We start from the raw sequence: 13,778 nt of genomic DNA, 5'->3' as shown, positions 1-13,778 counted from the left end.
CACCCAGCTACACCCTGCTACACCCTGCTACACCCAGCTACACCCTGCTACACCCAGCTACACCCTGCTACACCCTGCCACACAGTCTGTGGTACGAACACAGCCTCACCAAACTGATCGGCCTGCCATCAAACTCAGGACACAGTAACCAGGAAGTAATTGCTGAATTTCTAATTGTATTCACACAATACTTATTACTAAGTAATGTGGTGTTACTATTACTATTATAGTACTGGTAGGGGTGACGGGCAGTAACAGTAACAGTAACAGTGGTGTTACTGCCCAACACTGTTATGAACATACAGGCTAAGAGGAACAGAAATGAATAAATACATATTTAAAAGTTCAACTGTAGAAATACAGATAAAGCTAAATGCACATTTGTAGAAATGTACCAACAACATAACATCTATTATTAATTAAGATTATTATTTATTTAAGCTATTTTCTAAACATTGTATTTGTTATTTTGAAGGGAAACTAGGAACTTGTAATTACTAGAACACAACTAGCTAAAGGTAATTTAGACATGTGCAGGAATCAAACCCACAACCTTTGCATTATTAGCACCACATGCTAACCAGCTGAGCTAACCAGACATACACACTGAACTGACTGGAAAATGGTGAAGCACCAGCCAGTGTAAAATATTATATAATAATATATATATATATCAATAACATAGGTCAGCTTTATGGAGTTATATACTTTGCTCTAATTGTGCATTTCACCAAAACAAATCATGCCAACGTAATAAACAGTTATTACATTAACTTCTTAATTTACTCTTGACTTTCACACTGGAAACACGTTGAGGTCATCCATATCAGTACATGTAACATTTATTTTTGCCCTGACATACTGCAGGCTGTGCAGCTTCTGCCCCGCATGTCATCGGTCCAGTAGACCTGTGGTGGCCCGTCTGGGTCCAGGTTTAGGACTGTTGTGACAGACACAGAGGAGGGGTCAGTGTCAGTTACCTTCTCCCGTTCACACTGGTGCTGACTGAGTCTGGCACGCTGAGCTGACATGACGCCAACGCAGACTCAACACATGCCAGGACATGGGACTGAGTCAACACGTTTATACAGCAAACACACAAAAACACACTGTAAACACACACATCTGAACCGGTACGGTGCATTCAACGCAATACTTAAAATGCAAAAGGCCATTTCTTCACTGAACATTTAAAGAAAAATAAACAGTAAGAAATATTCTTGATTGCGACTAAAACAGCCTCGACAAGGCATGCGAGGAAGAGCCGACACAGGAAATGTAAACAAGATGGGAGTGTCTGTTTGCAGTCGTTTGAGACGATTTGAAAACAAAGCAAACCATGTCATGAAATAAATGAGTTTCTTTGCTACCACAAACATGCAAGCAACGGACATACATCCTTTCACACTAAATCACATCAAATGTCCGGCACTGCAAACTAGTGCAGATCAAATAAAGATGAAGCAGCGTATGTTTCAAACCCTTCTTCATAACAGGATGTAGTGGGAACTAAGAAAACCAGACATGTATGATGTAGCATTGATGAACAGATGGCAGCCAGATGCATCATATCCACACACTGTCACGCCACTGAATGCATGTCACAGTAACGTCATCAGCCATGCTTCAGGGATGAAAGCTTGGGGTTACTGCCCCTCCTTCCAAAGCAATCCATACTATTTGAAATGAACAGCTGGCGAAGACGTACGGTCTGTGGACTTATGTCCCTCAGCATTAATGTGTTCTTCAAACATTACATCATTCCCCTTGTATGTGAAATGTTGTTGCAAGACAACAGAAAACGTAGTTTCATGAGAAATAAATGAGACACACATAAGCCCCGGACGTCAAATATAATTAAACATCCTTGATTGAGCCCATAAAGACTAAACCTAAAACAAAACTCTTGCATGAAATAAATACAAGAATACTTAATTGGAAATAGCAAAATATTTATTCACCAGTCAAAACATAAACGTCAAAATATAAAGTCTGGAACTCAAATCCACACGCTAAGCAATACATGTCAAGACTTCTGTTAGCTGACAAAAGAGGTTTCAAAATGACCATTAAGTGCTAAATCAGAATGAACCAGGTGTGCGTACTAGCTTGTGTTCTTCTATTGTGCGAGAAGGCTCTGGTGGGTTAGCAACAAAAACGTACTGACAGTGATGAGAAAGATATTTCTCCTTCTATATTCTCTCCATCAAGTGGGCTGCAGAGAGAAAAACATATATGTAATACATCAATGTGTTTGAAAGATATCTGATTTCCAAACGGGGGAAGCTGTATTAGCCGATGAAGATGAATAAGCAGGTCTTGGGGAAAAGCTTGCAGCATTCATGCAAGACGACGGGTGTGTTTCTGGTACATCTCTATCAGGGAGCCAGACCGGAGGAAGAGTCTCTCCTAACTTGTATTCTCCCTTTGTACCGGGCGAGCAACATCAGCGGTGGTTGTGTCCGGTTATCAGTTCTCGAGGAAAGCCACGTAGTCAGTGAGTCTGGCCAACTGCTGCTCGTTTGGAACCAATGAGACTGGGGGAGGATCTGTTGAGAGAGAGAGAGAGAGAGAGAGAGAGAGAGAGAGAGAGAGAGAGAGAGAGAGAGAGAGAGAGAGAGAGAGAGAGAGAGAGAGAGAGAGGTTGAGTCAGAGGGGGATTCCTTGTTGTGCCAAGTCCTATCCATCTTCTAACATCTCCAGCTTTAACTTGGGGGCTAGAGCCCACGTGTTGGACTCAGACAGACTCTGCGGGTCGCAGGTTTTAAGTGAACCACACTGTTGACATCTGAGCTCGCCGGGTGAACACCACCAACCTGCAGCGTCCCCCCCATGTGCATGTGAGACGTTCAGCCTGGAGGTCATAACAACACTTTTACATTAATCTCAAACAGAACGATTTCCACTCTTCACCCAAAATTGGCGCTGGGGGGGGGGGGGGGGCTAATGGTGAGTGATCTAGAGCGTTTAGCTGGACATGTGCGCGGCAGATGCTTCAGTTGGTATGTTTTGGGACATACCAAAACCTCCTCCCTGGCTCTTTGCATGGATCACCACGTTTCTCTTAAAAGATCAATCCATGACTCTGTGATGGGGAAATGTGATGAAAGTCATAAAAGGGACAGAGACCAGGAGAAGACCAGAAAGGGAATGGATAGGGGAACCTTTGGAATTATGGACAATAGACAAGGTCGAAAAGAAAAGAAAATAAAGAAAAATGAATTTAAGTATTTCAACATTACACACGCTAGACTCCTTCGAAAAGTTACAGGAAGAAGTCTTGGCTCGTCGAGTCCTGCCCCCCCCGCCTTTACCAAAGACAAGTGTACAATCTAATAAGATAAACTAAACTGACAATTGTGTTAAAAAATACTAGTCCAATATACCTCTTATCAAGCTATTGAAGAGACTCAAGGAAAATGGAAATTCAAATGTCTCTTCAATCCCTGCTTTCAACATGTTTATGTGTGTCTATAAATATTCATCTAGGAGAAGAGTAGCAGGACGGTGTGTGCAGGAAGAAAGGAAGAGAAAGGAGGAGTTTGGGCAGCAGAGCTGTGGGCGGATGACGGGTACGGATCAGAAAGCAATACTGCCACCTACCGGGCTTTTTGGGCATCACCATCCTGGTGGTGGGGTCTGCCTGCCAGCCCTGGCTCACCACACCTAGGGACCAGGACGGAGGGGAAAGAAAACACCCGCGTCAGCAAAGGTTTAAATGGTTATGTGATGGGAATTAGCTGCATTACACCACTGTAGGAATGCTACAGCATGACTAAACTTTACTTTTGAATCCTTTCTACACAGTAACAGTGATGATATAGCATGTCCTGGACATTGTATCTCACCTTTTACGGCCTCTTCCACAGAGTATCCCACAAAGGCGGCAAAATCATCTGCTGCGATGGAAGTGTACGCCTGGGCCACGAGGCTGTACGCCCTCTGCCGGGTGCTCTCTGTGAAGGAGGCATGGACACAGAGACTTCAATATCAAAAACTGCACTCCGGTTGTATTTAAAGTGCATGAGGCCGTGTTATTTTAACATTTAAGAGTGCTATTTACAACAGAACTAGATGTTGTACACTGTGAATAACAGTTGATTGAGCGTGACAGGGCTGTTTAAAAAGTACTCTGCTATGATCATTAGCAGTCAGAGGTGAGTAGGTTATGCTAAAATGTTAAGTGAATGCTCTAGGTCTGCCTTTTTTACTCTATGTTGCACAACTCATTTCAAGATCAAGATAACTTTATTGTCCCCTGAGGGAAATTTGTCTTGGGCATCAGTACTACATAATGCTGCTGTAAACATCATTAAACACAGAGACTTTACACACATTCAACATACAATCCACCCTACAATGCAGACAATGCACAAGTATCAATGACCCCCCCCCCCCCCGTCAAGTGATTACCAAGTCATTAAAACCTGAATAATAAAAACAGAGAATTCTGTATAAATTGCACTAGAGCACATCTAAAAGAAAACAATATGACAGAACCAAAATACAACCGCCACAATACTATAAAAACTAAATCACATAAGATCAGATAGTAAAAATTGAACTAAGCATATATCATATACATGAAGAATTACATAATGAATTCCCAATTGAGAAGAGAATTCAACAGGCAGTACAGTTTCACCACAATGTGTCACGGTGCGGTGTTGTCCCTCTACAGGTGTGTAGAAATGCATGCTGGGGGTGTTGGGTTTAGTTTCACTATGGCCTTGGCAGGGTGTCTTATCATCCTGTCAGCTATGGAGGCACTTTATGAGGTCTATGTGGGACACTGACCAGGATGAGACCAGGGCACCACTGTCTCAACTTCCATAGCATGAGTGTGTAACCTGGAGATCCCAACCACGCAGGTTAGGGTTTGCTCATTGTAATTCTGTGTGTTTGAGTTCATGTGGCTTCCTCTCACCCCTCCATCTCCTACTCACCCCAAATAAGCACACGGTCACAAACAACTGACACAAGTTTGATTGGGACTTATCTAAAATTAGGCTTTTCTGAGCAAAATCTCTGGGTTGTCTGCCTTGAATTTCTTCTAGCATCTGGGTTGGTTTTAAATAAATTGGTGCATTTCTTTTAAGGTGGCCTCTGATTTGATAATGATGAACTCATGAGCTAAAACAAACATGAAATTAGGATTTTCCATAATGAAGAATACATGAGAACAGATCACGTTAAATGAGACACGCTTAAGATAAATCACGGACGTTATATGTCGTGCAGATCTCACACTACAAACCACCGAAGTCTATCAGCAGGCACTTGGGCTTCCAAAACGTCAGAGCTTTCACATTTATCTCCTGAGCTGACATGGGTCTGTGGTCTGTGGAGATAACTTTAAAGTGGCAGCATGGAACAACACACACCACCTTGTATCTGCTGCTGCTCCTGCAGCTATCACGGAAATGCCTCAAGGTTGTGGCCTTTGGTGTTTCATAGCCTAGCAACGGTGTATGTGTACCAACAGCCAACCCCGAATCTGTTACAGCAGCTAGCAGCAGTAACAATAACAAGCGGGATGAGAGAAGACAGCTGTGAGTGGAGGGCTGGAGATTTCTCAAGAGCACTTTCCCATTCTGCTGTCCAAAGGGCTTCCTGTTCTCTCTCACTCTCTATTTGGCCAAAAAGTAACGGAAGAAGTGCAGAAATTAACTTCGAAAACTACGGCAAGGCAGTGTTTGTGCCTCAATTGTGTCATTTTTATATGGTTTAATCAAAGTTCTGGTTGTGGAGTAATACTTGAAGTCCTTCTTTATAGACTAGGATAAGTAAAGAAGATTTGGTTGATGAAGTACTGTCGTTTTGTCATTGTGTTGTTTCAACATTGGTAAAAGATTACAAAAGGAAACTGATGAAGTTCTTTTTTCCGGCTTTAGTCAGCAAAAAACACTTCCATCTGTTAAAAGCGAACCACAAATTAATCTTCATAAAACTGTCTTGATTTGGAAAAACTTTTTTTTGCATCCAACTAGCTGCCATCAGAAACTAAATGATGACACCAAACACAGCTGAGCCGCTCGTCTCCAGGGGCTTTTTGTAACTCGGTCCTGAGGCAGACGTGTATTTTTACCACGGCCTTTTGACCGTGAAGAGCGGACTTGTGTGACAACTGGACCGGCCTTTCCTATTCTGACCCTTCAGAGTTGGGCTGAAGCTGCTGAGCAAGACATCCGTGAGTGGGAGGACGGGGGGTTTATGGAAGAGAAACAGGACCTGGCCTGTCCTTTCCTCGAGTCTATTCCAGGGTCGCTATCATTTCTCACCTCTTAAAAATAGCCCTCGCTTTTCACCAGCAAAGGCAAAGCAGACAGGACACGGCAAGGACTTTTATTTTTAAATACAGCCTATCGCCAAGTAAGAGCAACAACAGTCTAGGAAACATTTTGTTGAAAGCAGTCCAAGGAAAATCTAAACCGCCAAAATGATTTTGGGTCTTCATTTGTTTTCTTGAATTAAACTCCATGTTTTAGTTTAGCAATAAAGCAAAGAGGTGCTTAACTTCGTTCAGCTTTATTCAACATGCCATCACAGACAGATCAGCTGATCACCATTTCAACACAAACTTAGACAAAGTGAGAAGAACACAAAGAACTATTTCCTTAAGCTACATATGAGGAAAATAATGTGTAATAAATCTTCAGACATTTTATATTTACATTTATCTAGCCCAATTTCTCAATTTAACTGGCTTAGAAGTACAAAAGTATAAAAAAGAAGTAAAGAAAAGGTATGAATATGATGTTGAAATTAAATATTGCACTTAAAAGGGCAAGCCATTTCAGCCCATATCCACCGCAGCCTTGGATTTATTTCAACATCAAATGCCGTCCCTGCCATAAACACTTGTGTCAAAAAACCTTTAAAATCACATATTACAGTATTTCCTAGAAGTCTGTTACTACTTTCATTATTCCTCCTCCTCCTCCTCCTCCTCCTCCTCCTCCTCTTCCTCTTCCGCATCCTCAAATTCATCATCTTCACCCACGCCAAAGTCCATTTTTTCCAGGACCGCTTCGACCTGCTCTGTCGACAACGTGAAGTGGTCCATCTTCTCGAAGCCTGGCTCTGGCCTCTCTTCGCCCAGCGAGCATTTAGCCGCGTCTTTGGTCTTTGCGATGAGGCCCTTGGAGGCCAACAGAAACTCAGCAGCGCCGCCCTGCTCCAACGCCCTCACCGCCGTGTCTGTGAGCTCCGTGCTGGCCTGCAGTCGCTCACCGTAGCGCTGAGCCAGGGCCCGCAGAGCCGCCACCTTCTCGTCCTGCTCTTTACCGATCTGCTCGAGGAGAATGGCCTTGCGCTCTTCCAAGACGGCATACAGCAGGTCAAAGCGTTCAGCCAGCCCTTGCTTAGCATGCTGAGCATTGTCCTGCACAGCACGGGAGGCATCGTCCATCTGGTTGAGCAGGGCCTGCAGGCGGCCATTGCTGGCCACTAGGGTATCGATAGCATTACTCAGTTCAGCCTTCTGGGCCTGGTAAACACTTGCTAAAGGTGCTACCTCGCAGTCCTTATGCTGGCCAAACACTTTGCACATGGAGCAGGTAGGTATCTGGCAGGTCATGCAGTAGATGTTGATTTTCTCATCCTCGTGTTCTTGGCACATCGGCTCTTTGGATTCTTTGGGCTTTAGGGTGGTGTCGGTGCTTCCGCTGTTGCTGCCTTCTTGCTGCTGCTTGTAGAGGTCGATGATATTTTCCACCAGGAGGTTACGCTGGAGCCCGTGCACACCGTGGCGGTCGAGCACGACCTCGAAACGGCAGGTGGGACAGCGAAAGACGCCCCCGGAGAAGCGGTAAGGGTTGCGTGAGTCGTAGAGGTCACTGGCACAACTACGGCACAAGTTGTGCTGGCAGGGCAGGATGACCACGGGTTTGGTGAACATGTCCAGGCAGATCGGGCAGCTCAGCTGCTTCTCAAAGCTATCCATGGGGCTCGGGGGTCGGACCACAGATCCGGTCCTCTGAACGTCCATAATGGAAATGTTTCTGCCTACGGTTAGACCACAAAACTAAAAGCTTCACTCTGTGATGCCTTCAAAATAAAGGTCAGCCTCTGCAGACGTATCCTTAGTGTGTGCTGTCACTTGTGAAATGCTGACATCTATTCTGGCTGAGAGCTGGCAGCTCGGTGCTTTTATACCAGCCCCCCCGCCCCCCCCACAGCTGGGGACATCTGATCCTTTCCACCAACCGGAGAGAACATTCCTGCCTGCTTGTTGCCTTGGGGTCTTTTCACAGAAATGCCCCCCCCCACTCAGTGCTTCTTGTGTCACTTGTTCCCGTTTACCAGTAACAGACATGGTGGACTGAGCTAAGACAACCAGGATCCATGTGACTGGGCATGAGGAGCCCCAACTTAGAGGGAGATTGGTAAACAAGTCAATGTCAACAACGTGTGACAACTGTGTTGTTTTGGTCATTTAATCTCCTGTGATTGGTTGTCAATCACCTAGTTTGCTATTTATATAAAAAGTTTTGTTTGCTACAAAAAACACATTAACTAATGTTTCATTCATATACTTAAAAATTTAAATCGATTACTGGTATTAATCAATACTAAGTTGACAGTTTTAATGACTAATAAGGTCTTTATTAAATCACCCATTACATAAAAAAAGAAAGAATAGCAGCTGGTGAATTATTTCAAATATAAATACATACTTGTGTTTTTGCTCTAGCTCTGTTTCTTTATAAATATATGATGGGGTTTTTAACTGTCTGTAAATAACTGGATTATTTTAAGACATAATTTGAGTTTTAGCAATTTAAAATGCCCATATGATGTTATTCTTCTAAGTTTAAAGCCTTTTGTTGATAGCACACTCATGGCTAATAAGCTATTGAGACTGGCCAGTTGCTTGTGATTTTGGTTATTTAGATGTACTACAAAATGTTATTTTTGCACGAACAGCCAATAGAAAGTGCACACAGTAAATATGAATCTCCTTGCTCATAAGAGCTTTATGATAGAGATAATATAGGAAGATGTGTTGCTTTATTTAAAACTGCTTTATCAAAAACAATCCTCAATGCGTGCATCTAGATTCAAACACTCCTAATTTCAATCCACCGAACAATTCTACGGATAACCAAGAGCCTTGTGATAGTGCACGTAAGCATCAGAGGCGGATAAACAAGAAGTAGGGTAAACATGAGGGAGAAGCTATTCTTAAACTCTTGCGTAAGGGAACCATCACATGATACAGAAGCCCAAACAATGTTCAGCATGGGGGCAATCATTTCAAAATTGGGCTTTTGATGTAAGAAGTGACGTGTAAATCAAGACACAACAGCAATGCTCAGATAACCTGTGACATTATGACATATTAACTGTTACATCAGTCAGAGCAGAGTGTTGTAACCACCTTTACAAGCCTTCGTGATACTGATATGTCATAATGCTTGATATGAAAAGTTGTCAAAACAGTCAAAATAAGTCGCTTTGTTTTCCAACATATTCCTTCCTCTGGGTTGCGTCATAACTAAAACGGGTTTCAGCCCATTGTAATTCTACATTATGCAGAGGTAATGTAACTATTTTGTTCACTTCAACTTACCTACAAATCTTCTTGAAGCAGTTTAAACCAGTTTAGCCAATATGTAAAACATGGACAGTGGAGAGAACAAGTATTTGATCCACTGCTGATTTTACTGAGCATGTAGAGGTCTGTAGTTGTAATGATAGGTACACTTCAACTGTGAGAGACAGAATATCAAACAAAAACACAGAAAATCACAGTGTACAATTTTTAAATAATTAATTTGCATTTTACTGCATGACATAAGTATTTAAACCTTCAGAAAAGCAGAACTTAATATTTGCTCCAGAAACCTTAGTTTGTAATTCCAGAGTTCAAACGTTTCCTGTAGTTCTGGACCAGGTTTGCACACACTGCATTAGGGATTATGGCCCACTCCTCCACACAGACCTTCTCCAGATCCTTCAGGTTTTGGGGCTGTTGCCGGGCAATACGGACTCTCAGCTCCCTCCAAAGACTTTCTATTGGGTTCAGGTCTGGAGACTGGCTGGGCCACTCCAGGACCTTGAGATGCTTCTTACGGAGCCTCTCCTTAGTGGCCTGGCTGTGTGGTTCAGGTCGTTGTCATGTTGGAAGACCACGATCCATCTTCGATGCTCTTACAGGTGCAGTTAATAAAAGGTGATACCTGGAGAACTGGAGGAATTCTTAAAGAAAAACTAACAGGTCTGTGAGAGCCGAATCCCTTCTGGTTGGTAGGTGATCAAATACTTATGTCATGCAATAAAATGCAAATTAATTATTTAAAAAATGTACAAAGTGATTTTCTGGATGTTTGTTTTAGATTGCGTCTCTCACAGTTGAAGTGTTCCTATGATTAAACTAGACCTCTACATGCTTTATTAGTAGGAAAACCTGCAAAATCGGCAGTGGATCAAATACCTGTTCTCCCCACTGTAAATATCATTTAGTTTAAAATAGATAAATGAGACACAAAGGAAGGAAAGTCAAAGGTCAGATAAGGCATCGTTTTTGTTGTTACCTCGAAGAGCCTCCATGACCGGAAGGATGTTCTCAGACCACTGGTACGCTGCTATGGTTGTGTAGATCCCTGGAAAGTCTCGCTGCCAAATGCGTTGGCCAACAGCCCAAATAGATGCTAATTCAGGATTAGCCTGCACACAACAAGTGGAAAAGCACGTCAAGAAGTTTTGGTATGCTACACTTGACAAGGCAGTTGTTGTCATGCTGCTGTAAATACCAGTCACACCCAAATATAAAGGGTATTGAATCACAGCGGTTACATTCTTTCTTTTTTTTTTTAACTGTACTGTCCATTTAAAACGCGTATTAAAACATCAAATAGTATCGCGAGTAGGTAAGATGAGGCTTTTTATTTTATACAATCTGAGAGCCAATTAAACAGGGGATTGTGATCTGATTGATAACATTATTATTATTATTATTGTTGTTATTATTATATTCAGCAGGCAGAATCTGAAGTGACAGTAATGATTGTTACATTTTCCATGGTTATGCATTGCCAGCATTTATGCAATCTGACAACCCAAGGATAGATATTTAAGTATTTAATATGGTGCATTTAACTTTGATTAATAAGAGTTTGGCTGGTGTTGGACATCCACCTTAGTTTACTCTTCAGACTTGTCTTTATATTGACTGTCAAGTAGGCCCGCACAATAAATCAGTAAAACATCCACATCTCGATTCACCTGCTTGGAATTCAATTTTTTAATGACTTTTATTTTGTATTACTTTTTTAATGACTCTCATTCTCTTAATTTTACGAGTTGACTGCATCACAAACGCTACTTTTTCCTTCCGTGAGTTTTGAACGTAGACTGTATGAAATAGGATTTAGAGCGCTCCCAAGCGCTGCGATGCTCTCCCTTCTCTTTATGAAGTCTCTATGTTTACAAAAAATCTATGTTTGGTACCGCCGTTTTGTTTTGTCAGAGAAAAAAACAAAAAACATGGCAGAGAATGGTGATAAAAGCTGAAAAAGAATTAAAAAAAAAATGGTAATTCATATTTCCCCCCCGTATCGTGCAGATCTACAGTCAAGTTAAAATCAGAGTAACAACAACAACAACAACAACAGGTAAATGATATTAACGGTATATACGAGTTTTAAATTGGTAGCTATGGTAACGATCACACAAAACAGTACACGTAAGGCAATGTGTGACGGTTAGTCCTTAGCACTGTCTCTCTATATGTTTTATCTTGTTTTATGTTGCTTACCGATTTGATTGCTTGGGGTATCCGTTTCCAGAGATACCTGCCATTGTTCCTGTTGGAACGACATCACCAGGTGAGACAAGTAACAGAAGGAAGTTGCAGGGAGAAATATAAAAACACGGGGTTAGCAGTGGTACCTGTTGGAGTTTGCCAGACACACACACACACACACAACAATTCCAAAAATACATTTAGCATTTGTACAGCTATCCATGCAGTATATACTGTATGCAACAAAAAGTCAAAGCACAGAAGGCTACAGAGAAAAAAACTTTCGATAAACTGATATTTTGAAATTAGAGATACTTTTATAGTCATTTCCTTTGAATTTAAGAACAGAAATGGAAAAAATGTGTAAACTATGAAGTAAAAATCTGAAAGCAAATGAGCTCATGCCTAATAAAACACTGTTGTAATGTTAACAGCTGCAGAAACAGACACGCTGTAGACTTACATATCATTATGAATAAATAAGACAGACACGCTGTAGACTTACATATCATTATGAATAAATAAGACAGACACGCTGTAGACTTACATATCATTATGAATAAATAAGACAGACACGCTGTAGACTTACATATCATTATGAATAAATAAGACAGACACGCTGTAGACTTACATATCATTATGAATAAATAAGACAGACACGCTGTAGACTTACATATCATTATGAATAAATAAGACAGACACGCTGTAGACTTACATATCATTATGAATAAATAAGACAGACACGCTGTAGACTTACATATCATTATGAAGTAAATAGAGAGCCAGTAACTGAGCGTACACCTGCGGTGTTGCGATGCCTCCTGGAGCCTGTTCAACACAAAGCATGCGTGGGGTTACAGTCAGAAGCTAAATAGTAGAAGACAACCAAGCTATTATTTCCCTAACCAGCCCATGTTGGTATTGTAGCTAATGATTAGTCGCTAATAGACATTAGCAACAGCTAGCTAACATTGTCCATCCAGTCAGTTGTTATTTTATCTTAGTTTCTGCTAACGTTATAGCATTGCTACCTTACAATAATACTTTTAAATAAAAAGGTATTAGTCAGTTAAAATGTCCCCTAACGCCACCCACTGAACCAAGTAATAGTTTTTACTTTATCAAAACCTAAATAAAACAGTACGGTAAGTTAGCAATGTCAGCTAAAGCTATGTTTACCAACACAACGACGTGTCTGGCTAGCTTAGCTTAGCTAGCTAACTAGCTAGCTCACTGTCTGCTAATAGCCAACGTTAAAGCAGAGAGCACGAGTAAATCTAGCTACTGTTTAAATTAGCACATATTAATAATGTGTTGGCATTATTAGCACGGAACTGGTTCATTTATAAGCTAACTCGTAACGTTACGTCAGTTTAACAGTGCCTGAAAGTGTAATTAGTGTTAGTGAAAACAAGCTAGCTTCTTAGCCATAATGTTAGCCAAAACTGCCGTAAGCCTGAACTGTCTGAACTAGCTAGCTAGCTAGTTCAGACAGTTAGCTGGCTACATAGCTAGCTAGCTAGCTAGTTCAGACAGTTAGCTGGCTACATAGCTAGCTGGCTAGCTAACTGTCGGAGACACCACTAACAAGCCTTCAAGCAAGCACATAAGAGAAGCCTATATATGTCGCTTTTTAGTGCTTACCTCGAGCTCTTGAGATTCACACTGCTCTAATAATTTATCGAAATTTTCCTCCATAATCACAGCAGCAGGCATGTTGATGCCTAGCTGTTGCATTGGAAACTTCTTCTCTAAAACTGACAGCAGATTAGCAGCACGACAGAGGAGGAAACACCCACGAAGAAGAAGTTGTTGTACATCTTCTTCTTCTCCTTGGAGGTTTCACTGCATCCACGGTGTTGCATTGCTGCCACCGTCTGGGCCTTTTCAGTTATTGAGAGTTTCTCAACAAGTAAAACAGCAATTTCCCTTATTTCCCTTTCCCTTTTCCCACATCAGAATCAGAATAAAAGGAATAAATGTTCTACATTACACATCAGAACCAGAATAAAAGGAATAAATGTTCTAC

The 13,778-nt window shown here is 41.6% G+C and overlaps 2 protein-coding genes across 2 annotated transcripts; both read right to left on the bottom strand.

Moving 5' to 3' along the window:
* Positions 1-2,365: 2,365 nt before the first annotated feature.
* On the bottom strand, positions 2,366-13,608 carry cops8 (COP9 signalosome subunit 8). The gene is made up of 7 exons (XM_034884949.1): positions 13,394-13,608; positions 12,507-12,577; positions 11,762-11,810; positions 10,539-10,671; positions 3,849-3,956; positions 3,604-3,666; positions 2,366-2,549 (listed from the first exon to the last, which is right to left on the bottom strand). Exons 1-7 carry the CDS (start codon positions 13,484-13,486, stop codon positions 2,470-2,472), a joined length of 597 nt encoding a protein of 198 aa, XP_034740840.1. The 5' UTR covers positions 13,487-13,608; the 3' UTR covers positions 2,366-2,469.
* trim63b (tripartite motif containing 63b) lies at positions 6,332-8,337 on the bottom strand. The gene has a single exon (XM_034884941.1). It carries the CDS (start codon positions 7,988-7,990, stop codon positions 6,926-6,928), a length of 1,065 nt encoding a protein of 354 aa, XP_034740832.1. The 5' UTR covers positions 7,991-8,337; the 3' UTR covers positions 6,332-6,925.
* Positions 13,609-13,778: the final 170 nt, after the last annotated feature.

This window comes from Etheostoma cragini, chromosome 11, assembly GCF_013103735.1.
Source record: "Etheostoma cragini isolate CJK2018 chromosome 11, CSU_Ecrag_1.0, whole genome shotgun sequence".
NCBI lineage: Eukaryota > Metazoa > Chordata > Actinopteri > Perciformes > Percidae > Etheostoma > Etheostoma cragini.
The sequence above is the reverse complement of the archived record's forward strand: the minus strand, read 5'-3'. Positions and strand labels throughout refer to the sequence as shown.

Bases quoted from the DNA above. Each gene is read 5' to 3' on its own strand.
- cops8 (XM_034884949.1), bottom strand. From the start codon at position 13,486: ATGCAACAGCTAGGCATCAACATGCCTGCTGCTGTGATTATGGAGGAA. The intron at 12,578-13,393 runs GTAAGCACTAAA...TGTGTTGAACAG, and splicing joins GTGAATCTCAAGAGCTCGAG to GCTCCAGGAGGCATCGCAAC. The intron at 2,550-3,603 runs GTAGGTGGCAGT...CTCTCTCAACAG, and splicing joins GGTGATGCCCAAAAAGCCCG to ATCCTCCCCCAGTCTCATTG.
- trim63b (XM_034884941.1), bottom strand. From the start codon at position 7,990: ATGGACGTTCAGAGGACCGGATCTGTGGTCCGACCCCCGAGCCCCATG.